The 26,768-nt window shown below is 38.2% G+C and overlaps 3 protein-coding genes across 4 annotated transcripts; 2 read left to right on the top strand and 1 right to left on the bottom strand.

The window, feature by feature from the left end:
- Positions 1-338: 338 nt before the first annotated feature.
- LOC131988328 (E3 ubiquitin-protein ligase AMFR-like) lies at positions 339-12,241 on the top strand. The gene is made up of 14 exons (XM_059353450.1): positions 339-509; positions 1,398-1,721; positions 1,816-1,908; positions 2,040-2,204; positions 4,670-4,822; positions 5,376-5,416; positions 6,010-6,142; positions 6,258-6,391; positions 6,536-6,646; positions 7,886-8,082; positions 8,194-8,297; positions 9,294-9,428; positions 9,640-9,824; positions 10,196-12,241. Exons 2-14 carry the CDS (start codon positions 1,467-1,469, stop codon positions 10,350-10,352), a joined length of 1,863 nt encoding a protein of 620 aa, XP_059209433.1. The 5' UTR covers positions 339-509; positions 1,398-1,466; the 3' UTR covers positions 10,353-12,241.
- A 2,350-nt stretch (positions 12,242-14,591) lies between these two features.
- On the top strand, positions 14,592-18,233 carry gnpnat1 (glucosamine-phosphate N-acetyltransferase 1). Of its 2 annotated transcripts, none has more exons than XM_059354196.1 (6): positions 14,592-15,074; positions 16,096-16,259; positions 16,467-16,529; positions 16,763-16,890; positions 17,047-17,108; positions 17,303-18,233. In XM_059354196.1, exons 1-6 carry the CDS (start codon positions 14,854-14,856, stop codon positions 17,448-17,450), a joined length of 786 nt encoding a protein of 261 aa, XP_059210179.1. In that variant the 5' UTR covers positions 14,592-14,853; the 3' UTR covers positions 17,451-18,233. The 2 variants fall into 2 exon arrangements, with proteins under 2 accessions (XP_059210179.1, XP_059210186.1); XM_059354203.1 differs by having other exon boundaries at positions 14,925-15,058.
- Positions 18,234-18,653: 420 nt separating this feature from the next.
- Positions 18,654-26,318, bottom strand: styx (serine/threonine/tyrosine interacting protein). Its single transcript, XM_059354215.1, is given in 12 exon segments — positions 18,654-19,601; positions 20,200-20,293; positions 20,988-21,060; positions 22,056-22,106; positions 22,225-22,264; positions 22,355-22,391; positions 22,498-22,558; positions 22,658-22,755; positions 23,897-23,950; positions 25,736-25,768; positions 26,152-26,223; positions 26,226-26,318. Coding segments are annotated over 12 exon segments (780 nt in total). The 3' UTR covers positions 18,654-19,527.
- Positions 26,319-26,768: the final 450 nt, after the last annotated feature.

Below are 26,768 nucleotides of genomic sequence, written 5' to 3'. Positions count from 1 at the left end.
AACATAACAGCGTGTCCTGAGTTTGAAAGGGAGAGGGAAAGGATGAAGGTAGAGATGCAGAAGGCAACTATAAGAGGAGAACATTTCAAAATATAATAGAAGGTGGGAAATCTAGAGAAGGGAGGAAAATCCTTCTGAGATTTCTTGCCACAACTGGACTAATTCAAAGAATATAACAGAAGGAAAGTATGAAAGAAGTTAAGTCCAGCAGATGGCGGTAAATGCAACGGAAAGGATGCCAACTGCCAATAAACACCAAGGAAGAAGAAGAAGTTAATTTGGTCCAGAGGATGGCAGTAATCAGCAACAAGGACGTAAACTACCGTTAAACCTCGTAGAAGAAGAAGAAGAAGAAGAAGAAGAAGAAAAGAGAAGAAGGCTCCTTCTCGATGAAATAAACATGACGATGTTGACAGCTACGACGCTCTCGGTGCAGCTGCACTAAAAGTACGCCAAGGAATACAACGAGGGACGTTGGATATTGTGTTTAACCAAATTTGTGACAAACTGTAAGTGGCGATTTCATACAAACTGTTTTTTCTTTGCTTGGCTCGCTGCTAATGTTAGCTAACAAGTGAGCTAGTGTGAGGTAAGGCTCGCCAGGTAAACAGCTAATGTTAGGGGCGTAAACTCCTGTTATTTATCGTTACCTAGTGAGTAGAGTAAACTGTTAACCACTTTAATCACTGTCCAGCTGTTTTCAGCTGTTAATCTGACCCAGCCTTTTACAATTCACCGAAGACAGTCCAGTAGTAATATCTTTACCAACTGTATTGAGATAACGTCAAGCTAACATCCGGCTAGCTAACGTCCTTCTATCTTCTTGGAAACTAGCAAGAAAACGTTGCATATATTTTCCAACTGGCTATTTGAAAAAAATACTAAAGAGTTTACAATATTTTCACACTAATTAGCCACAATCCTCTGCTTGCTAAAAATTACGTGATCTAACCCAGTGTCAGTTGGTGTAACCAGTAACTTTTTCCCCCATAAAACCTGATTATATACAGGAAAATAAATGTGAACCAAAATGAGAGAAAAAAAAAATACAATCCACGTTTACATTGCAACACTGTGATATATACATTTTTTTTACAGAATTTGTCAAAACTTTAGATTTTTTTTTTTTTTTTAGAATATGTTCTGCTCAATATTGATGAAATGTATAAATGTATAAATACAACAAAAATCCATTTCATGTTTTTTAAAATGAAGTTATTGTATGTATAAGTCCACTTAAATACACTGTAGGTGGATAAATTATTTAAATATATCATTCCTTTGTGGTTACACCATTTGACATCTTGTCAATCCTTGTTTGTCACTGACCCATGTACCTAAAAAAGATAACGTTTACACATTGGACACCATCAGCTAACTCACTTCTGCCCTCACAGGTTGTTTGAGTTCTTGGAACATCATTTGACACCATTTGACCAGCTGGGAAGTGGACAGTAAACACTGCAATGCCTCTGCTGTTCTTGGAGAGGTTTCCCTGGCCCAGCCTGCAGACCTACACAGCACTGAGTGTGGCTCTGCTTGCGGGCAGCATCTTTAGTGCCTACACCACTGTGACTGACCCTGGGTTTGGGGTCTTGGAAACCGATGAAACACCAGCTCCCCCTGAAGTGGATCTTGAACATCTAAATAATGATATTAGTAACACAGAATTGGCAACTACTGTCATGTGGTATCTTGTCACTGACAGTCTCTTTGTATGGGTGAGTGTTATACGGTTTAGCACTCGTCATTGCTTGATAAGATTATGTTGTTCTTACAAAACTAATTGTCTCTGTATTCTCTGTGCTCACTCAGGTCTTGGTTAACACATTCTGCTGTTCTTTGATGTTAATTGCCAAAATGATTCAGTATGTGGTGTTTGGCCCGCTCAGGGTCAGTGAGAAGCAGGTAAGTCTCTGTACATTACAGTGTTGAATGATGAATGCGGCTACATTTGTGCCTGAGATATTAGGCAGTTGCACATGAGTATTGACCAGATAAGAAAAATACATCTAATTTGCTTTGTGTTCATTCCTCAGCACCTGAAAGACAAGTTCTGGAACTTCATCTTCTACAAGTTCATTTTCATATTTGGCGTACTGAACGTGCAGACAGTGGAGGAGGTGGTCATGTGGTGTCTGTGGTTCTCTGCTTTGGTCTTTCTCCACCTCATGGTGCAGCTCTGCAAAGACCGATTTGAATATGTAAGTATTAGAAATCACAGTTTTCATTTTTTTTTAAACTCATTGTAGGACCTCTAACTGTGGCTCACAACTACCTGTATGGTAATCTAGGGCATGAAAAGCCCCTAAATGTAATTATTGTGATTATAAATCTGCTATTGTTCCAAATATAGTTCTCTTCTCCGGTCCAATTCAACTGAGAATAGCTACAATAACAAGTTATATTGAACCAGATGTTTCACCAAACAGTCAGTGTACTAAGAAACAATACAGAAGTATTTTCAGTATTAACATATTAGAAAAAAACTAGGCAGCACTTAAACTTAAATATAAAGATGATTTTCATCATACTTGGGTATTTTTTTAAAGTGAATTTAATGTTCTTTTAAAAGTGTTTCCTTTCTGTCTTGATAGCAATCATCTCAGGAGTATGTTTTTAATGGTTGTCATGGATTTGTTTTGCTACAGAGCACACAAACATTCCTTCAGGGTTGTCAATTAGAAACAGTGTACACGTGGTCCACATTTCCATAAATGACAGCATTGAAAATGGCAAGTATGACATAAAGCAGATAATGGGATCTTGTAAGCATGTTTACAAAAGTGTACATTTGCCGCATGTTTTGTTTGCTTTGAGATCGTATAGGGTATAGAAGATAGGCCTGGTTGTATGAAACCTGTTCCTGTTTATGCCACAGTGAATCTGAATGGACAAAACATTCATTCTTTGTGGATATCTTGGAACTTATAATGACTAAATAGGAGGAAACAGGGAATCTGGCATTTGAGGACACCTGCATGCTCTAACGGTATAAAGGGCTCTTTCTAGAACGTATGGAGATTGTCCCCCAAAAGTCTTTAGAGTAACTGTACTCTTCTCAGCTCTGAACCTATAAATAGTTCCTTGTGCTGGCATGTTAGGCTGCTGTGTATCAGATTGTGGTTGTCATGTTGGGGGAGGCAAATATCAAATTTAATCGACCTCCTTACAAAAAGTGACGTTTAAATTGGGACTTAACTTGCTACGTTGCCTTTGATGTAATGCTGACTGGCTTTGTGTACCAAAGTGTAGTTTCTGCTTGCCGTACTATTAAAATGTACCACATTGTGTGTGTAAATGTCCTGTGCTACATATGGTTGTGTGGCTGTCTGCAAGGCTTTGTTTCTGTCTCTCAGCTTTGACTATAGATGTGAATTTATGCATGTTGTTTTTAGTCTGTTAGTTGTGTTTGCGCAGCTGTCTTCTGTCCTGTTTCCTGTTTTCTGTGGGTTCTAGTAGTTTTTTCAGATGATGCATGTAGGTTAAACTGCTAAAAATGATAGGTATATTGTGTTGTCGTGTGTTGGGGAAACATCGTGGTATCAAAGCTTTGCAGAATTGATGGAACCTATTTGATTCCTTTCAAGGAGCAGCTGACACTGCTCATGTGCTCACTGTAGACAGTGTTACCTGGCAGTTTACAGTCTTAAGCAATATTTTGAAAGTACATAGATGTTGTTTAGGGTTGTGTGTGAGGAGACTATTGATTTAAAGGGGTTGTGTAAAATGTGAAAGGGAAGAGTTCATGTTTCGTCTCAGTTAATACCAAAATGCCCTTTCAGAGAGGTTACAGAGTCCGATACTAAAGCATTTTTTGCATGTGCATGTAGATAGATAGATAGATAGACAGATGTGACCAAGCTTACAAGAACCTTTATGTTGTGTGGTTGCTGAATAGATCCTTCTGATTTAGGAATATTCCCCTTTTGTTATTGTGTTTTTGTTTCTATTTCATTCAGCTGTTTGCCATCAACAGCTGTGTGTTTCATGAACACATAGATTTTGTATGATTTGATTAGTTGTATTTCTTTTAATGCTAGAATAATCTGTAAACACTTTGCTGAATCCTTTGCCTACTAAAAGACTTCCAAATGGCACATACGTTCTTGCACTCACATGAGAGGAAGAACTCTCCATAGCAGATGGTGTTTCAACAAAGCAGTGTTTCCCTAGGATTTTCACACGTCGCTTAAGTTGCTTCACTCCAGATGTCTTGGTAAAAATATTTATGTATTGGAATGATCAGGGAACTGACAAGGGACGCCTGTGTGTACTACCTCTTGACTTCAGTCAATTTGATCACTTCCATTTATTTTTATTTATTATTCCTCTTGCACTGAAGCTGAGCAGCCAATCTGAGTGATTTCCTTAACAGAAAGGGCTTGGCTGCCATGAATCGGTGTAGAAGCTGCAGACAATGGTCTTAGTGCCAACGGTGTTGAGCTCACAGCAAAAACTAGGGGCACAGATTCTCACAGACCTCCTGACATTGGCAGATGGCTCACTGTCGGCCTGGTGTGTCAGAGCCTTAAGTGGGCTATTCAGACCCACATGAGCTCCTTGACCAGAACAAAAACTCAAAGAAGTCAAGAAACCCCAGAAGATAACAGAAGGCAAAATCGTAAAGAGCACAATTCACTTATAATTCACTTTTCCTTCTCTACAGCTGTCTTTTTCGCCCTCAACCCCAATGAACAGCCACGTACGAGTGCTTTGTCTGCTGGTCTCCCTGCTACTGGACTGCTGTGGCCTTGCTGTGGTCTGTGGTCTGCTGGGAGCTTCCCATGGCATGCACACCCTCTCCTTTATGGCAGCAGAGGTATGAACCAGGAGCCACAACTGCAAAAAATCAGGGGCCCTATTTTGGCCAATGTATGTTTTAAAGATTTAACAGTTGATTTAACATGCTTAGGTCTTAAATGGGGCTGGATAAATATGCAATATGTTTCATGTGCAGTATTGAAAACACTGCAAGCCTCTTTTTTTGGCACATAATTTTATATTAAGGCAGGAAAAGCACAGTTGCAATTAATAACATGAGTAATAATGGTTCCGTTTTATTTAAGTGTGGCAGTATTGTGCATGCAAGCTTGGCTGGGGCACTTGAAAAATCCTTCATGTTTTCAGTTGCAACGTTTTCTGCTATTACTATGATATTTCAACTGTGAAAAATAGCTTTTTTATTTGATACAGAAGTCTCCATAAGGGGAATTATTTTTGTAGAGATTTTAGGTGTAATAAACACACAAATTGTCACTGCACAGTTTTTAGCACAAAACATCAATACCTTCAGATAGTTAATATTTTTTTTTTCATGTTTTTGATTGTCATCTGTATGGAAAGTAGACTTCACCTGTGTCCTTTTCCTTCAGTGTCTCCTGGTGACTGTACGCACTGGACATGTCATCATGCGGTAAGTCCCTTAAAAGCCTCCTTGCACATACACACACTGCAGCAGTACATATGACACAGCCTGTGCAGATTTAGAACGAGGGGCTAATGTTAGCGACACCATTTGTTTTTCTCGGGTTTCATTACACCAGTGTGAAAGGCTTCTTTGTAGAGTGTGCTAAGGATTATACAAGCAGCAGAATCAGCTGAGGTTCTCGTAAAACTTAAATCAGTGCTGTGCCTTGGGACATACATAGTCAAATAATGTTTGTTGTGATCAACTCTTCATGACTGTAGCAATTATTGATACCATCCTTTGGTTTGTGTTTAACATGTGTTACTACATTAGCAGATGTATCATTTATTCGGTTTGAATATAAATTATAATATTTTTTTCAGGTGAATATGTGTGACAAAGCTTTGACAAATTATTGCATTCTGTCTTATTTGCATTTTAGAAAAAAAATCAAATTCACCATAATGCTTTTGATCCATCTTTATTCTATGCATTATGAATTTCCAACCCCCATCCAGGATAAGAGCCACATCATCAACCATATTGTCTGAATATCAACATTTTGCCATAGCCTGATAGAGTTGTGCATGTCCCCTCAGATATTCCATTCATCTGTGGGATCTGAACCACCCAGGGACCTGGGAGAGTAAGGGGACGTATGTCTACTACACAGACTTCATCATGGAGCTGGCTATGCTCTTCCTGGACCTTGTGCACCATATCCATATGCTGGTAAGACACAGAAAGAACAGGTGTTGGCATGTTGAGGTTTGAAAATGTAGTCTGTCCCTGTCTATTTTTCCCCTCTCCTAATCTTTAGTCCTTTCATCCATGTGTCTCTTGTTAGCTTTTTGGGAACATCTGGCTGTCCATGGCAAGCTTGGTTATCTTCATGCAGCTGCGGTATCTCTTCCATGAGGTTCAGCGTCGTGTCCGTCGACACAAGAACTACCTTCGTGTCATTAACAACATGGAGGCCAGGTGATACTTTGATTTCATTCCTTTTTCTCTTTTTGCCTCATGGTTTTGTCACTCTTTGTTCATTTAATTCAATTCTTTCTCATGAATCTATCGATCATTACTTGTTTCATCATCATTTGTGTGTACTCAACTTTATTTGTACAGATTTGCAGTTGCTACTGCAGAGGAGCTGGCAGCTAATGACGATGATTGTGCCATCTGCTGGGATACCATGTTGACGGCACGCAAACTGCCCTGTGGACATCTCTTCCACAAGTAAAGTCTCTTTTTTTATTAATCTGCAATCTCTGGTTGGACTATAATATGTAGTCCAGGTCTTTTAACTCAATAACTCTATCGTTCAGGGGGTCCCATTTTCAGAAAGCTAAGGGTCCAGCCTCTCAAAGTGCTAGAAGGTTTTCAAAACCTTTGCAACATTGCAAAAGTAGCCTAAAGACAAAAAAAGATAGATAAATTAAATAATCTTTACCTAATAAATAATCCTTTTATAAATTAGAAAACACAAATCATCCCAGCCTGTATGCCTATAGGCTGCTAAGATATTTGACCGTGCAATGGCAGTGAAGCCTGCGACTACAGCAGCATGCAAGGGAGAGCTGTCATCACCACCAATTCACATTATGTTTGGCTTTTACAGCACAGGTCTGCTCTGCAGGTTTGAAGGATTTATTTTGGCAAAAAGTCTGTTAATCATGTGTTATCTATTCAGGTTTTGAATTATATTTACTTTTTTTACTTTTTTTTTTTTACATATTTTATTTATAAGTTTTCAGTTTTATAAACATAAATCACAACTACAAGGGAAACATCATCCCCCCCACCCCCACTGATAAAGAAATGGAAAAAACAAACATACAAAACAAAATGAGGCCAATAAACAAAACAAAAACATGCTCCTATAGGATTCAAAGCAATGTAATACTGTACAATTGGTGCCAGCCACTGAATGGGTGTCTGTACACATATGCGGTAGCCTATATACACATCTATATGTACAAACTTACATACATATACACTAGCACTATAGGCCATTCTGGATATATAGGACAGAAATGGTTGCCACATTTTGTCAAAGGTTGCAGGACTGAGAGAAACAGTGTATCGAACCCTTTCAATATGTAATAAATTGTATTTACTTTACTTGGCCCAGTTAATGTCAGTGGTAGCTGTAAAACTACAGACTATATCAGGCCTGTACAACCAGATACACCAGTCTAAAATGCAGTGTTCTTAATTTGGTTTGTGCTCAAAGCCTTGCATAACTTAATATATATTTTTGTAGCACACCTGACTGCAGAACGCTTCTTAGCTTTTGTAATATGATTCCCTTTGTTTGATATTTACCTGCTTCAATTAATATATAGCAGTTTGGTGAAGACTTTCAGCTCAACTAAGTTGCTCTGCATAGACCCTGACATTTATCTACACAGAACCTCTTCTGCGACCTGAAATGAATGTAAAATGAATTAAAGTTTTTATGCATTGTGTTTCCAGCTCTTGTTTGCGCTCATGGCTGGAGCAGGACACCTCCTGTCCCACATGTCGGACATCTCTCAACATTAACGGGGACGGGGGCCAGGCGAGGAGCCAGCAGCAGGGCGGGGGCTTGGAAGACAACATCGGCCCAGTCGGAGCTGCTCCAGATGCCAGACCACATATCAACCAACACAATCACTTCTTCCACTTTGATGGTTAGTCTGACAGACACAAATCCAATGATCATTCTGAATGTGGAGTTGCCCACTATCGGAGGGCTGTGTGTAACCAAGGAATGATAATAAAATCTAGACATTCTCTTACAGGATCTCGCATTGCCAGCTGGCTGCCCAGTTTCTCAGTTGAAGTCATGCACACCACCAATATCTTGGGCATCGCTCAGGCCAACAACTCCCAGCTCATGGCCATGGTGCGTTCATGTTACAGTCTGATGAAACTCGTATGGCAATTTGAGTCCAGTAGTTTTTTTACACAATTACTGACAGTTTTTTTTCCATTTTCCCCATTCTTCACTACCTGTCCGTTGCCTGTGTTATGTACCATGGCACAACTACAGTTGAAATTGTCATTTTGCTCAGATGCTCTTTGACTGCCTGATAAATGCATGTTGACATAGTGATAGCTTCTTTATTTAACCAACAACAGATAAAACAGAAAGTGCCTGTTACAAAAGTTGCCAACTACACTACCAGTCAAAAGTTTGGACACACCTTCTCATTCTATGATTTTTTTTATTATTATTTTTTTCAATATTGTAGATTAATACTGAATACATCAAAACTATGAAAGAACACATGGAATTATATAGTTAAAAAATAAGTGTTAAACAAACCAGAATATGTGTTTTAGATTCTTTGAAGTAGCCACCACTTGTTTTGATGACAGCTTTGCACACTTCTGTTATCCTCTCAGATTCATGAGCTGATCACCTGGATGGTTTTCAGTTAACAGATGTGCCTTGTCAAGAAGTTAATTAGTCGAATTTCTTGCCTTCTTAATATGTTTGAGACTATCAAAACAGGAGGTGGCTACCTTGAAGAATCTAAAATATAAAACATGTTCTGGTTTGTTTAACACTTTTTTGTTTACTACATAATTCCATATGTTCCATTATAGTTCCTAGATAGATTTTTTTATATTAATCTAAGAAGTTGAAGATTTGATAAAAAGACAGAAAAAACATTGAATAAGGAGGTGTGCCCAAACCTTTGACTGGTAGTGTATATTTAAACAGAAAAGATGTATTTTAAATACTGTTCATACTGTATGTTTAACACCTGTTTGTGTTAACCTTTTTAACATCCATCTTCCACATGTTTTGTTCTGCTCTTCCATCTCCAACAATCTTCGTCTTAATATTTTCTCTCTCCTTCTCTTTTCTTCTGATGTACCTTGTGGTCACCAGGCCCATCAGGTCCAGGAGATGTTCCCTCAGGTACCCTCGTACCTGGTGATGCAGGATCTGCAGTTAACTCGCTCTGTGGAGGTCACCACTGACAACATCCTGGAGGGACGCATCCAGGTGCCTTTTCCAACACAGGTCAGTCAACCAGGGGTTAATTGTTAATAGCAGTGTAAGGGCTAACCTTATTATGATAAGACGGTGCTCTCCTGATTTCTCCAGCTGTCAGCGCTTTCTGCCCTTCTGCCCTTCTGGCCTCTGGTTCATGTTGATTGTATTCTTGTGGTTTACTTGAAAGACAGCGTGCAACAATCTGTCTCACATTTTATTACCTATGTTCCTTCATCAGGCCATAGAACAGTCTTCTGCACAGGTAGGCACTTCGTCGGATGAGCAGGAAGGTGCAGCAGCTGAGCAGAACGCCAGTGAGTTAGACAACATGGAGGTCAGAGGAGGTCGCTTCTCCAAGTCGGCTGAGGAGAGGCAGAAGATGTTGAAGCAGAGGAAAGAAGAGATTCTTCAGCAGGCACGCAGGTCAGTAGACTGCTGCTTTTCTATCCCACAAAGAGTGGTGCTAAAATAAGTGAAATTATTGTAATTGTTTTTTTAAATGAGCTTGTTGTTTTTGAAAACATTTTTGAATCACATCTCAACTGTAAAAATTGGGTTTTCTAAAAGTAGACCCTTCCTTGTGAGACACGTTTGTCTCGGGTCTGTGAACCAAGGCGTGACAAATAAAAATGTTTTCAGGCCTTCTGTACATCACCTCAAGAATAGCTGAAAGGCCCAGCTGCACAGATCTTAAGAATAGAACATTTGTAATTAGTCATTCCTGGTTGCCTTTTCCCCTTTTATCTTGCATCTTCTGTTCCCATGATCATATGATGTTGGTTCCGTCCCTGTAGGAGATATCTGAACAAGAGTTCAGAGGAACCGGATGAGGATTTGCCCGGACTGGAGGAGGACACTGCTCCAGAGTTGAACTTGACTGTCCTGAGACGTAGAACCATGGCGGCAGCTGCAGAGAGACGCATGCAAAATCTACAAGACCCTGCACCCTGAAAGACAGATTGGCTTCAGCGAAAGAAAGAGTCTACTGCATCATCATCCCAAGAGGCACAGACAAAGCTATTTCAACCCTCCCCCATTCGGTGTACAGTCAGTGGTCATGACTTATTAAAAACAAGAATTGAAAATCATTGCAAATATGGCCTTTGGACTGTTTTGAGCTGCCTAGATAAGGTGGGACTATTGTGAATGGCCTCTGCATCCATGATTCCAGAGTATTCAGAGCATTATATAAATTGATGGGTGCAAGTCAAGAATTGCAAGGTTGCACTGCCCTTTATTCACGTGCCACATATTGCAACCACCAGCTTCAGTAGGGAGTCAGTTTTTGCCATATTTGGGACTGGCTTTTAAAGATGAGCATGCTTTGCATTGCGAAGAGAGGGCTTCGAAGGTGTCATTACTAGAGAAAAGCTTTTTGGGTCTTTGTTTTTCTTTTATTAGATCTTTATTTTCACTTGTTTTGCTGATGGCAGAAAACAACGTATTCTAAATGGAGAAACTCATCTGATGTATTTGTGTGTTATTATTTTACGAGTTTCAACTGTGAATTATGTGTAGGCAAAATAACATGTTTTTATTTCTTACCTTGGAGTAAGAGAATGTCACTTTAGTATTGTTCAGCCTTTCTGTCAAATATGAATGTTCCTATCAAAAATAATGCTGCAAACAAAGTGTTTCTGACCCACATGGGTTGTTCTGTATTTAGTGTAATATCACCCATTGCAAACAGTTTTGTTATTTAACATGGGGGGAGGGGCATGTATATCTTAGTTTTTCTAATACTGTTCCCTTGGAATGCATGGGCAACAAATGGGATGTATTACATTTTGTTCAATGGGTGTCATCCTCTAAGTCCTCCTTAAATTACACTCTGTTGATAAGCAGTTCTCTATGAGTTAAAATATTTTTCTTTCTACTGAATACATTAATTATGCCCTTGGTCATCTGTGACCATAGCTTTGGAATTTTTAGGGTATATATACATTAAGTCTTTGTTGGCTGGACTTGCTGGATTGTCTTGAATGTGTTTTTGCTATTTACTGAAGAGACTTTGGCAGTAAAACATTCTTAAGACCTAAGAACAAATCTAGTTGCCTTTTGACTTAATATTTATATATATTCTATTACCTGAATGACAGAGAATCTCTATGAAGAAACTTGTATTTTATTTCTGAGGCCTTTGTCTTTTTACATCGAGGTGTGCTAATTACGAAAATCAAAGTGGCAAGGAATAATCATTGTTTGCTCTAAGATCTTCTTTCAGTAATGCACAACATAGACTGGGCCCTTAAAACCTTTTTGGTATAAGTCTGTAGCTGGTTGAGACATATCAAAGGACACAAAGATGGAGACTGTATTGTAAGTGTTTGATTTCTTGTTATTTCAGTGCAAGGGCAGTTTGGGGTGAGATATGCATGAATCTAGGAAAGTGCTTTTGTTTCCTCCCACTTTATCCCAAAGAGCAGCCTGCAAACTTTCACAAAAAGCTGAAGTGTTGTGATCTTTATTTTGTGTTTATTTTATTGCTCAAACTCTGTTTTGGAGATGTTGTAAGAAGATACAATAAATGGTTTAGATTTCAATTAGTCAAAATGTAAAAAAACAACTAATTGGACATTTTTTTTCATTTTTAAGTTTTGTCATTCAGTTATCTAACAACTCTTAATATCCATGGTGTATTTTCTTATTCATGGGTTATATTTCATAACCATTACTTATTTGATCAGAACTGAAATACTGTTTTGGACTGAGCTTTCCTGTATTTTTGTGCCTAAATCAAGAATGGTTCAGTTATGGATAATTTCTGTAAATCTAGTTTTTGTAAAATATGTTAATACAAAAGACTCAATAAACAGAGCTTCTACAGCTTTTTAACAAAATATAGTAATTTCATCTTTTCTTTTGAAACAAATACTAATGGGGCGGCTGTGGCTCAGTTGGTAGATCGTTCGTCCAGTGATCGGAGGGTTGGTTCGATCCCTGACCATGGCAGCTACATGTCGAAGTGTCCTTGAGCAAGATACTGAACCCCAAATTGCTCCCGATGCTGCGTTCATCGGTGTGAGAATTAATTCCCGATGGTGGCAGGTGGCACTGTTTAGGGTAGCATCTGCCACCAGTATGAATGTGTGTGAATGGGTGAATGAGCTCAGTCTGTAGTATAAAGCGCTTTGAGTGGTTGCAAAGCGACTAGAAAAGTGCTATATAAGTGCAGGTCCATTTCACCATTACCACTGCTGTTGCCTTCTTTATTGCAAAAATGTACAATTCTGCAATTCTAGAATTTCATTTAGCAGATGCTTTTATCCAAAGCCACATTACATTTGAGAGTTCATACACAACAATGAGAGGGACTCAATGTTGGAGTTTGGAAGTCCTTCCACCACAGGGAGCTAAGCTAGCTTGAACCCATCCTTTTTTTACACATAAGTGAACACACCATGCAAGGAGCAGTGGGCAGCACATTACTGTCGACGACAGTTACAAGCCCGATTCCTAACCTCTAGGCCATGGACTGCCCATGAATAAAGGGGTTCAGGTAGGCAGGAGCAGTGCCAGTTGCTTTTTTGTAGGCATGAGACAGGGTTTTGAATTAAATATAAATGGAGTTGCAGTGGTCTATGCGTGACATCATGAGGGCCTTTACCAAGATAAGTGTTGTATGCTTGGTCAGGAAGGGTCTAATGTTCCTTATGTTATATATGGAGAATCTACAGGTTCGGGCAATGGAGGCCACAGAATCTTAAAGGTCAGTAGGTCATAAATCATGACAGCCACATTTTGTGCAGAACTTATGGGCAGAAGTTTTTTTGATCGGAATTGAATTAATTTGCTGATATAAAGTGGGAGGCAGCGGGATGACAATGTAAGTAATGCCTGCCTCATACGTAGTAGCCAGATTCTTATACACTGGACCTTTGAGTTTATTAGTCCATTAAATCTGTGTGTGTCTGTGTGTTTGCTGGACTGAGCCAGAAGGAAATCACTGTATTTATCTGCTCACATGTTAAAGCCCATATTTCTCTGTAAAAACAATTGGCCTGGGTGATTGGAGCCATACATCACTCAATTTAATATACTAGATTGTTTCTATTAAACTCATGGTACATTACAATATCCATATTACTATCATATTTAGTATGTCAGAACAAGATGTCCCATTTTATAGTATGTCAAATGCAGTATGGGAAAAATAAAGTAGTAATTTAGTAGCTGTCCCAATTGTACAAACAGTAGTCTATGTGCAGATGCACAGTACTACAGGACATCCCTACTACATGATACACCCCTCTAAACTGTGGTTTGGTTAGGTTTACTTAGTTAGGTTTACGAACAAAAACTACAATTGTTTAATACTTAAATGTCCTAAAAGCTTTACATTAGTTTAACATTGTGCTATATCGTTTACATTTAATAATAACATTCAGGAAAGTTGGCTTGGTTCCTGACAATGTTTTCTTATGTATATGGATTTTAAAAAAAAGATAGCCGCATAATAAGTGTTATTTATTAGGGCCCGAACAGGCAACAACCTGCGAGGTCCCTATTGTATTTCGAATGATTTTTTTTTTCTTCTTCCCAAATGATCGCATTTTTCACTGCCTTTGATAACCCAAAGAATACTCAAGTTATTAAATAACAACTTCCTGCTGGTGGCGCTATTTTAAACACAAAATACGAAGTGTTGCATATCTCCACATTGGTGTGTCTGAATGACATGAAACTCAAGATCCTACTTCCCCATGAGCCCCTGAGGCTCTGTGCAAAATTTTGGCCAATGACCACTAGGTGGCGCGCTTTAAATTGAAGTATTTTATATCTCCAAATCGGTTGGTCGGATTAACACCAAACTTGGTATACTTATTGTCAATGCCCTCCTGAGGATGACCCTTGAAGGTTTTATCTAAGGTATCTAAGGTTTTTTCTCCGCTCATTTTAACTACCTAATAAACTTTTAAGTGGTTTAATTTATATAAATGGATAATCATTTTAAATGTATCATGTTTTTCATTTTAAATCTTGACCTGAAAAGTAAGTAAAGCTGTCAGCTAAATGTAGAGGAATAAAAAGTACAATATGTCTCAAAATGTAGTGGAGTAGAAGTATAAAGTTACATTTAATGTACATAAAAGTACCTCAAAATTTTACTTTAAGTCCAGTACTTGAGTAAATGTACATAGTTACTTTCCACCATTGCTACCTGCCTCTTCTAACTTATACATATCAGTTAAGAGTCTTCCTTCAGACACTGTATGAGGATTAAAGGGATAGTTTGTGCATTATTATACAAAACTTGGTACAATTATTGTCAATGCCCTCCTGAGGATAACCCTTTAAGGTTTTATTGATCGGCCCCTAGGTGGCACTGTGGTGGCAGTCTTATTTCATATTTGGTACCGTGGCAACACTATAACACTTGCAGTACTAAAATACAGCACTACATTATATTTATTTCAACATCAGTTTGGGATATGTGTACTTCACTCATCCAATGACGTCATTGGGCCGTGCCCCTTATCTCCAGGAACTCTGCCACGTCATACAGAAGGGCTCAAGCCAGGCGGAAACAGCAGCCGAAAACACCCACGTTGTTCAGCTCAATGATGTAGCCCAGCCTCCTACAACTACTAACAGAGCCACCCGGTTGTCACTACACGTTACCTCAGTCTGGGAATTCAACTGGACCATCTCTCCTGGTGTGTTTTTTTACAGGTAAGTAGTTAAACTACCTAGCTAGCTTCTTAGCATGGCAGCCGATCCATTCAGATACAAGGCTTACGTGTAATGACAAGTGTGACGTTAACGTACAACTGACGCTGGGCTGGATAGTTTACTTGAGTGAAGGTGGCCTTATGTAGCTATTTGACAGGGCACACAATAAAATCAGACACTTTATACATGACATTATGTAGCTAGCTGGCTAGAATTAACGCCAACAATAATTATTTGGTGCTAACGGTAGCTAGCCAAAACACTAGTAGACGGTGTAACATTATTTGATGATCTTCTTCCATACGAACAGTTTGGTGAAATGTAACACATGTTAAGTTAGTGCAGGAAAACACGCTTTCGTCCTGGCTATGAACAAGTCCATTGTCACAGCCATATCCTCATTATCCTGGCTTGGTGTTCAGGGAAAGATGACACTACCAAAGAGTAATTGTGTTTTGCTGCCATGGAAACGAGAATTATGACGCGTGTAGCTCGAACTAGATAATTTGGTTGAAAGTTTCTCCTCTCACCAGTGTTGAAGCTTCCACTATTACTGTTACCTGTCCTTGGTTTGTGAATGGGCTTTTGTAGGTTGGCCCCCTCTCATATTACATATCCTGGAGCAGATCCTGGAAAGAAACTGATGAATCAAAAGCTAAAGAACGGTGTCACCTCAGGGTGTAATGTAAGAGGATGTGCTTTATAATTATGTTGGTGTGCCCATTTATGTGCCAACTGGCTTATCAGCCACCGAAGCATGGCAGTAAAGTGATGACAACTTTTTACCAACTGTTTATTTGTCAGGTCAAAGTTCTGTGTGACTTAGCACAAACATATTAACCATCTATCCTGACAGTATTACGATGTTAACTCATTGTGTTGATGCAGTATCTTAGATGGATTAGATAAACTATTTCGATTCTATGGGTTTTAATTAATCTATTATGCAAACCTGCATTCATGGGTGTGTGTGTCTGTGGACTTACCGGTTTATGTATGTGTGTGCTTTTTGTCCATGCAGAGATTGTGGAATGCTGCTTGACGAGACTCCACTTTTTGAGCCCTCCCTGCTTCAGGAGCTGGACTGGAGTAGCAACACTGTCTCCTTCTCTCCCCACATTTCCCCATCCAGTCCAGGGGAAGGCCTAGTACTCAGGCCACTCTGTACGGCAGACTTCAACAGGGGTGAGTCTGAGACTGGGTGGATGGACAACACATTCCTGACGAGTACTTGAATTCTCAAGAAAATATCCTGTTAAAAAGTTGACTATTTTATGAAAGAGGATTTGAAAAGCAGGATCTTGAGAATATAATACAAAACATCAACAGAGTTGAATAATTCACAAGAAATGGAGTGACATTTTCAACTGTTGTTTTGTTTTTGTGTTCCAGGATTCTTCAAGGTTTTATCTCAACTCACTCAGACAGGCGATGTCACACCAGAGCAGTTTACAAGTAAGACATGTTTCAAATAATGCTACATTTACGTTTTTTATGTTGAATCCCTAAGTGTTCCCTATTTTTTAAACCTGGATTTTGTGCCGAAACTTTTGTCTTTACATGTATTAGCTGACACAGTTAACAATAGAAAGAAACCTCATCCTAGAAAACAAAAGTTAAATACAAGCCCATGTTATGAAATATCGATGGAGATTAAAAACACATGCATGTTATCTGTTGTTTTCCAGAAAAGTTTGAGCATATGAAGAAGACGGGGGACTACTATGTCGTTGTGGTGGAGGACACAAATCTGGGACAGATTGTTGCTACAGCCACACTGATCACAGAACACAAATTCATCCACTCCTGTGCAAAGGTAAATGACTTCACAGCAAGCAGTTTGCCTGCATCTAACAATAGAAATATGCTTTTAAACCTGGAACCAGAGAGGTTAAATTTACATAATAAATGTTTAATAATAAAAGTTTAATTGATCTTAAAAACGAATGACTGTGTTCTGTTTTGTTTATAGAGAGGCAGAGTGGAGGAGGTAGTAGTCAGTGATGTGTGCAGGGGGAAGCAGCTGGGCAAACTGTGAGTACACCTGTGTGAGCCTGACACACGCACATATTTTAAGACGACGAAGATGATATTCTGTACAAACTGTAAAGCCCTTTGTGGCAAATTTGCGATTTTAAGCCATACAAATTTAACTTCTTATGAAAGGAATCATCTTGTTTCCTGCTGATTTAATTTCCCTCTTCCTCTCTTTTTTTCTGTCCCTATAGGTTAGTTGCAGCTCTTACTCTTCTCAGCAAAAAACTGAATTGCTATAAAATCACACTGGAATGCGCACCCAACAATGTGGCTTTCTACCAAAAGTTTGGATACACCGCCTCACACGAGACCTACATGCAGTGCCGTTTTTCCAACTGAGGACACCAGCAGCTTCAAACCTGTTTTGGAGAGGCACGGACCACACCTTCTCACACCCACTGACATCAGAACTTGCATTGACAACTCGTCTTAAGGAATGGGAGAGCTGCCCAAGGATGAGTTTGTGGTTGTGAGTCGGTCCTAAATGCTCATCCCGATTTCAACAAACTTGAATAATCATAAATGTATGTTGAAGCCCTCCGCTCAGTCCTAAATATACTCCGCCCCTTTGGTAACCATGGCTACCTCACCAGGGTCAGGCTCCGTCATTGTCTTCCAGCACCATCCGAAGAAAAGAATGTCAGTTACTGTAAATGTTATGTCTTACTGTGTTACATCATTATTATTATTAATAATTTGCTCTGCACTAATAGAGAGAAAATAGAAATGATATCTGAAGCTAGCTTTCTGATAAGAAAGAATTAAGATGGTACCAAATTAAGTTATATTTCTGAAGCAACGTAATGATTATTAAATTATTTACTGCAGCTTCTTAAGTACACTACAAAAAGTATGCTGGTAGGAATTATTAAAATCACATTTAGTTCAACAGATCTGTGGCATTGATCATAAGGGCAAGTCACCAAAGAAAAGCACTTTTGCTTCCTTTAATATGATTAGTTATTACTTTGGGTTTTTTATGGTTTCATTTTTCAGATATGGCCTCTGCAAAGTGCTCAAAATTTCTGCATCATGGCTTTCTTTGGCAGTAGTGTAGTGTGTTCATTCATCAAGACTGTTAATAATGTATTTCTATTGAATAAAAAGATTTATATTTCGTGAGGCAGCATTGAGGAATTGATTATACTATTACAGTTTTGTATTTGGTTGATAGTTGAAATTTGATCACAGCTGTGAGAACGATTGAAACATTTTGTGATGGGAAATGTATGAAAATGAGTTTTATAAATCAACTCGTATTTAAGTTTTAGAATAATGCTGTTATTCTGGAGAACAGGGGAACATATTTAATGTAATTTATTTACAAATATGTAATAGTCACATAAAATATTCTACAATCTACAGTGTTTCTTTGCTTGTATTTTTTAACTGTAAATACATTTGTATTACAATGCTAATGTTTTACCCAAAAAATTGTTATAAAAGGGAAACCATTAGAATGGCATGTCTAGTAATCATAGTTGTGGCAGAACATTTTCAGTCCATAGTTCAGATGGATCACATCGTTGCATCACAAGTACATGAGAAGGCCCCTGTTGTACAAAGGATTTTGAGAAAAACAAACCACGTTTTTACATTTATGCCAACTTTCTATGGTTGTTAATGCTAATTTGTTTCTCAGATTTTTGCCTGTTGAGTCAGCGCATTCTGCCCACAGAGCTCAACGCACAATAAGTAGGACAGTGGACTGATAATAGTGTATGTCAGTGACTGTAACTGAAACAGCCTCTAGAAAATAAAAAAAAGTAAAACTTGTGACTGTAAAATGTGTTTTACATAATTGCTGAAAAATCTGCTCTGCATTTTGTCGATAAACTTTTTTTTTTTTTTTAGAATTCTCGGATAATAACCTCTTCAGAAAAGCACAGCATTACATTATGGTACGAAACACATCTGAACAGGATTCAGTCAGACTTGTTTTTATTAAGCAGTGAGTTGTTATTTTCCATTCATTAATATACCACATTAAGCCTGATATTAGTCCATAATCCTATTACTCCCAAAATAAAGGCATTAGCTATTCCTCTTCTCGTCCTCCACTGGGCGACGTCCTGGCTACTTTCCCTTTTGCCGACTGCCCCATTCTGGTCATCTACACAAATTCAAGTATCGAAAGTGCATTATTGCAATACTGTCCCGCTGCAAATGCAAAATGCTTTAAATACTATAAAACTGCAAAAAATCTCCCATCAGTGCATACAGCTCGAGAAAAAAAAGGAGTTATCAAATTGGCCCGATCCCGGTCAGTCACCCCATGTCTCAGACATGAGTGGTCCCCGTCCCACCCTAGTCCCCCCCCCTTAGAAAAAGTTCAAATATTTACATTTTTAATCCCATTAAAAATGTGGAAAAAAAATTGAGTGCACTGCGCCACACGGCTAAATATCAGCAAAGCTCATCCGTTCTGTGCTGCTGTGACCTGCATTGCTCCAAACTCCTCATCCTCCTCCAGGCTGCGTTTACGGCTTCCTGTTACAGAAACAAACAAAAAATAAGGAAACATACTGCAAATAATCACTGTATCCCTCCTGGGTTGAAGAGCATAGTTGATCACTTCATAGTCTCTGCTGCGTGAAATCACCATTGAGAAAGAACAAAAATTGCTTAAAGGGAAATTATAAGTCGGTTCTCAAGGGCTCTAAATGTTTGAATGCTAGTATGTCTAGTAAAGAGAAACATTCATGACATCGATAACAAATAATTACAGTAAAATATGCCATCAACCTATGGACCCAACAGGATATGGGTTATCTGCTGATTTTCCAGCAAATAAGAAAATAAGAAACTGTTTATTGTGGATTCCAAAAAATAAAAAATAAAATCACCATTATCAGCCTATTTGTACAAATGTGCAACCTACCTCTACACCACCATCACCAAACAAACACTGGTGAAAACTTATGTCAGACTCAACAATGTGCCAAACATATAACTCATGGTACTTTATGCCTAAATAACATGATGCCACTCATGCATTTCTGAAAGAAGTGTGGCTGAGAAACAAAAGGCTATAAGGAGAGGAGACAGGTGTGGCTCAGCAGGAGCTCTGGGTACATGATGTACAAACCTGGCATCCCAGCTTGTAATGAGAAGGACCTGCCCAACTGCATCGGTGACATCATTTTAATGGTCAATTTGGCTAGGTAGATCGCTTCATATTCCTAGGAAACAAACATTCATCATTACAACAGTAAGAATTCAGTATGAGTAAGATAAGACTGTATTTATCCTGCAGTAGGGACTTCACAGAAGCTCAAAATACAGACGGGGGAGTTTACAAAAATAAAAAAACAGAATAAAGAATAAAAATAAGACATATACATACATAATAAACATACAATATATACATAAAATACGTACATGGCTGCTATTTGACATTTATAATTAATACTGCACATAGGGTTTGTGGTTTTTTTGTATTTCACAGATATTGCACATTGGGACTTTATATCGCAGTTAAATAGGTTGTTGTATGTACATGCTTCAGAAACTGGCATTCTGATCTTTTTCTCTTCTATTGTAATGAAAGGGAACCTCTGATATCGTGACACAGCATTTATGCTTTAAAATGAAATATGTATAGATCATCCAATACAAACAATGTGCACAAACAAGACTCAAAAAGAGACTACTCAAATTAATGTTGCTTGTGAATGAGTGGCTTGACTAATATGGCCAACAAAGGCTGACTAAGAGAAGACTGAATATGCATACCTAAAGATAGGAAAATCATTTCTGCCGCGTCACAGCAGATGCAGATGACTCAGAATAATACTGCAAGATAGAAGCCTGACACATAACTTATGGACTGGACTGTCACGTGGATTCATCAGAATATGAAGCCCTTTGACTTACCTGTAGCTGATGCACAAAACCCACATTGGGGTTGATGCAGAACCTTCTCTCCTGGACGTGGCTGAATGCATCCCTGTAGAGTAAATGTAGCAGAAGTTTACAATCACAGTTAGTGCTACATAACAGTAAAAAAAAAAAGTACAAAATAAACTAACGTGTAGCTGAAACAAAATAGTGCTTGCATTTGTTATGTTTTGTTTCTTTATTATTTCTGCTGGAAAAAAAAACAATGCTTGGAGTGATTTAGAAATGGTGTCATATAGCTATTTATTATATCTATTATATCTATTTATTTATTTTGATTTATTATTTCAATGGTCAGCAATTAACTGACACAGTACTGATTTATTTAGCCATTTATTTGATTTTCATTTATTATTTAATTTCTTTGTGTTCATTTCTAGAATTGGTTGACAATGTGATGGATCCTATGTATAATATATAATAATGAATATTGTTTCATAAAGCTGTTTATTTAAGAAAGCAGCCTTCTGAGTACCTTTGCCCAAAATCTGTGCAAAATTGGTGCACAATCATACAAAAGACCTAATTGCATTCCAGCCTAAAAATTCATTATATCAGGTGTCATAATGGTAACTGGTGACGCTTTCCCATCTCAAATTGATATCAGCATACAATGCAGGAATTGTCTCTTACTGCTTGTAGCATTCAAACTTGGCCCATCCTCCCTGACAAAACAGTGACAAGTGATAACAAACCCAAGATTCATGCTTGTTTTGGATCTGGCTTTGTCTGCTTGGCGTTTCACCTCACAATATATGCATTTTTTTTTACCACTGTGTCCGCAGGATCTCTGCAGATACAGACAGCGCCATACACTTCCAGTCGGCATGAGTGAGGATTAAGAGGGATTACTTTTGAGTGATTAGAATGTATTTTCTTTGGAAAATACTGCATAGAATACCTTGGTTGTCACATATTGGTATACAATACAATGGAATGTGCATCTATATATTTTAATAATAATATATAATCATTCATTTATGAAATGAGTTCGACTTAAAATAGAAAGCCATAAAAGGCATGAAAACCAACAAAAACAGTCACCTGTATTTCATCCCAAAGGTTTCCATAAGGTATGCAATCACTAAGGCAGCACTGAAAGAAGAAATGAGACATTTTTATACGCACAACTGTAATTTGGCTCTGCTGTTAAATTTTAGTAAAGGAAATTATAAATACAATATCTAAAGATATTTAGAAAACCTAGCCTCACCTTCTTGATATCCCTGCATTACCATGAACCAGTACCTTTCCTATAAAAACAAGACAAGCAATTCTTTAAATAAGAATCTTTTTTCTTCTTAACACAGAGTACGAAACATGGAAACGGCATGCATCCTTACCTCCTGTTGCTAAGCAGCCATCAATAAATTCTTTAGTCTGTGAGGAGGGAAATGAATGACAGTGTATCAGGCATATTTTATATACCTTTCAGTCAATGAAACACGTGCAAAGAAGGAAGTAAAAAGCCCACATTGTCACTCACTGAAGGGAAAAATCGTATTATATTTTCCACTGGATTGTCAGCAATGTCTAACACAAGGTATCTGCAGAGATACAACAATATTTGATGAGTTAGCAAGAAAACAAAAAAAAAAATACAGTTCAAATAAACAAGCACACAGATCATGTGAGTTCGTACTTACCTAAATGTATGAGGGAAATTAGGTTTGATAAAATTGGCTTCAATATCTTGGCGGACACACACAACATGTGTTATGCCCTGTCTCTCAAGGATTGGCAGCTAGACAAGGAAAGAAGAAATTATGAGCTATAAAAACATGTGCAAATGATGAATTATTTTCTGTGTCACTGTCTCCAAGTACCAGTGGTTAAATTATAGGGGTGGAACGGGACACTGAAGTCACCGTTAGGTACGAGTTCGGTACAATGGAGGGAAAAGCAAAACAAAAATGCATGAGGCAATTTTTTTTCACTTTGGATGCATGCCCCCTGGAGAATTTTTGTTGTTGTAGAAGCCCAAATTTGGTGGCCTTTTGCACATTCGAATACCACTATTCCATCATATACACTGATCTAAGACCTAATCCTCACTCTTAAAATAATGAGTTTGCCTATTTGATTGTAAATATGGTATGGAAATTATTGTAAAATTAGGCTTTTTGCATGTTTTATTTAGGCAATATATTTTTAAAGTCTTGTAAATTCTGTGATGGATTCTCTTAAACCTTCAATGTGCTCTTATTTTGAAAGCTACATGTGTTTAGCGACAGGAAGGAGTTCATATGGATATGCTTCTTGTTACAGTGGTTTGTGAACTTGTCTATGGCACTTGTCAGAAATAAAGACGATAAACTCTTGCTATTGATATCTGTTGCATGAACCCACAGCAACAAATTCAACATTAATTTAATCCATAAAGATTAACTTTAAATTGTTTTTTGTAACTCAACTTGCTCCCAGCCACAGGAAAAAAGAGGAGATTGTTTTTTGCAGTCTATTGAGTGCATGTGTGAGACAGTTTTTCTTTCTGATAAAAGCAGATAGACATGTTTCCCTATCATGTTGGCATTGTTTTGAAGTGAAGAAGAGGGGTATAAAATGTTGCAATTTTTTAATCCAAACTATTAAAATATAACTATTAAAAAATAATAAATAAAATAGCCGAATATAGTAGCCCGTTGCATGACTGTTAGCCGGCGCATATGGAGAGCTCTGAAAAATACTCGCACCATGGCAACTCCTCAGATGGCGAAACTACAAGGGTTCCCTTTGAGGAAAAGTTTTTAAAAAGTTATTTTGAGTGTAGAATTTGCCTCTGTATTGGGAAATGAGTGCGCACAAAGTACTAATATAGGACATTCAAAATGAACTAACAGCGTTTTGTATTGTCTTATACTGAATTAATAGTGTGGGGTATGTACCTTGCTTTTCATTGCAGCAGAGTAGGGACCTAAAAATAGTCCTGGTAATATCTCCTGAAAATAAAGAAAGAGCAAGACATCAGTAACAACACAGGCGGTAAGAATTACCCAAACAAACGGTATGATTATTCATATAGGATAAGACAAGGCATCTTTGCGGACATTATGTCTTTACTAGTATATGCGAATGCCTTTCAACACTGCATTTACATGCCAACATCTCCAACCAAGATGGACCTGATTAGCTTAGAAATGCAGTCCGCTAACATAACAAACAACCAGCACTCTCCACAGCACAGAGTCTAACACAAAGACCATGTAAGCACAATAATTAATTTCTAAAGATGCCTGTCTGACCAAACTGACGGAAAGAAGGTGTCAACATCATCATGATATTTCTGCAATAACGATATTCTTGATCAAAAAATAATACTGCAGATGTCAGTGGTGGAATGTAACGAAGTACATCTGCTCAAGAAGTTAAAATGAGAGGTTACCCTGACGACAGTAAAATGCTGCTGACATTCATTCATCAAAAATAATTACCCAATAATATATACAGACTATATATAACAAACTTAGTGGGGTCATGCTGTATAACAAAATACTTTCACTTTTGTTATTTTAAGTGTTGCTGGTACTTTTGTACTTTGTACTTTGAATGCAATGATTTTACATCACTACGTCATAAGCTTGCCTTATATGGTCCTCTTTACTTAGCTTGCTTGTATACTCTTGCTTGTTTACTTGCTGGCAAAACACTATTTGAGTGTATATGCTAGCTGGCTACATTGTCAAATGACTTCCCCAGCTAAAGGAAGCCATGCTACTAACTTATGTTTTAGGACAAACAGTGTTGATTTTAGCTAACATTGCTTAACTGTAACTGTATAACTAATGACATCTTTCTAGAAGCTAATAGCAATGCAAGTGAGAGGCTGCCAACTATCTGAATGTAGCTAACAAACTACAGAACGCAAAACCACATGAGAGTGTAAACAACAGCATGCTGACTCGGTTCACTTAACGGCCCCTGGTGTCATCAATAGCAAGGATTTTCTGAAAATTCCACACAGTACCTTTAATATGATATTCAGAAAGCATAATTCAAATACCAGGATCTCAGCTAATCTCAGATTCAAACACTGGTTGATATGGTTGAAAAACAACAAGGACTTAATGTTAGCAGGAATTTTTTCAAAATATATATCACAAATATTATATTACAACAATGTAGCATGTGTAAAATAACCATGTGGTGTTTAATGCAACCAACTATAATCCTTTATTATACATTATATCAAACAAATCTCAACACTATGTCAAACAACACCTTGAGTAAATCACTTGGCAATCATTACTTTGCACAGCAGAAATTGGTTTTAAACAAACATGACCAGATCATCATAACAAGCTGCTAGTAGAAGTTGATGATTAAAAAACAGCCATGCCCTGAAAAGAACAACTCATTTTCTGTATACTAACACACATTCTACATTTTTACTAACAAATGTGTAAAGAAAAACCATGGGAATCTATAGATCTGGTTAATAACAATATACTGCCAAGTATTATTCTTCCTGATAGACAGACTAGAGTTGTGAAATATCAATACACTCAGATATTATGAAATGATGTGTTGTGATACTGTATTGATCTGAAAAGCACTATTGACTTATGAATATGTTATTCTTTATATGATGTTTCCTACAATTAGATTAAAAGGCCCAGCATAATGCACTGCTTGCAGTATTGCAATACATCATAATATACCGAATAGCAGCTCCTGTATCATGAGACACATTGCCCAACCCTCATACAGACTGCAGACTTACATACCTGCATTTCTCTTCTCATTGGATAAGCCCAGTCCTGTAAAAATAGGATTTAAAAACAAGGTTAGAAGCTGCTCGGACGATGTGACAGTTACTGGAGGTATTTCAGACTCCAGAGTAAGAAACGAGCACCAGTTTACTTTGTGGACATACGTGGCTAATGCTTGTGCTAGTCAGTGAAGTCACAGTGAACAGTAACATTAGTTGGCCGAAAAGAGATGTCGACACAGTCAGACATGTTCAAAGATATTTATGAGAATGTGTCACAGGTTCAAGATAGTGTGTTAAACCCCAAAAAGCACATCAGTTCGAGCATATATCAGAGCTTCGAGAGAATAACGCTGGTGTTGAGGTTAGCTCAGATGAGCTACACAGACACAGTGGGCACAGCGGCTAACGCAGCCTGCTGTCTGCACTCACCAGAAGGTCCTCCGTGGTCGCAGGCAGAGACGGGAAGTGGAGTTTGTTGTCCTCGTCCATGCTGCTGTGTGTTCGGGCTCCCCCGGCCCGGCTTCACGCGCGGTGTCGATGTTTCTCGCGGAGGGGTTAGCTGGACAATCGGTGCAATTTGTTTTGAGGCTCCACATGCATGTCCGCCATGCTGTCCCCTGACAGATGTGTCACGTGATCGCTCGGCAGATGGCAAACAGACTCGTAGAAAGAAGAAGAGGAGAACAATGGCGACATCTGGCGGTCGATTTACGAAGCGCACAGCACATTTACCACATTCATAGGCATCAGATAAGAATCCAGCAAAGAAGAGCTAGAGGGAGATTGTTTAGTTATCAGTTTAGTTTATCAGTGTTTTATTGTTGACACTAATATTGGTAACACTTTACTCTTAGGTGTCTACATTAATGTTCATGACACATCCCATGTTTATGACACTTTGAAGTAACATTAATGCTCATGATACTTGTCATGTCATGCTTCTGACAGGCTTGTGTGACTCTTATTTCGACACCTTCAAAATAAAGTGTTACCATATCTTGCTTAAGTCACAAAGGCATGTTCAAAAAATTGCCTAAGTCATTTAT

This window comes from Centropristis striata, chromosome 2 (genome assembly GCF_030273125.1).
Source record: "Centropristis striata isolate RG_2023a ecotype Rhode Island chromosome 2, C.striata_1.0, whole genome shotgun sequence".
Lineage (NCBI taxonomy): Eukaryota > Metazoa > Chordata > Actinopteri > Perciformes > Serranidae > Centropristis > Centropristis striata.
The sequence above is the reverse complement of the archived record's forward strand: the minus strand, read 5'-3'. Positions and strand labels throughout refer to the sequence as shown.

Excerpts from the sequence above, each read along its gene's own strand:
- LOC131988328 (XM_059353450.1), top strand. The coding sequence starts at position 1,467 with ATGCCTCTGCTGTTCTTGGAGAGGTTTCCCTGGCCCAGCCTGCAGACC. Across the intron at positions 1,722-1,815 it reads CTGACAGTCTCTTTGTATGG|GTCTTGGTTAACACATTCTG; the intron begins GTGAGTGTTATA and ends GTGCTCACTCAG. Across the intron at positions 9,825-10,195 it reads ATTCTTCAGCAGGCACGCAG|GAGATATCTGAACAAGAGTT; the intron begins GTCAGTAGACTG and ends CCGTCCCTGTAG.
- gnpnat1 (XM_059354196.1), top strand. The coding sequence starts at position 14,854 with ATGACGTCATTGGGCCGTGCCCCTTATCTCCAGGAACTCTGCCACGTC. Across the intron at positions 15,075-16,095 it reads CCTGGTGTGTTTTTTTACAG|AGATTGTGGAATGCTGCTTG; the intron begins GTAAGTAGTTAA and ends TTGTCCATGCAG. Across the intron at positions 16,891-17,046 it reads TCATCCACTCCTGTGCAAAG|AGAGGCAGAGTGGAGGAGGT; the intron begins GTAAATGACTTC and ends TTTTGTTTATAG.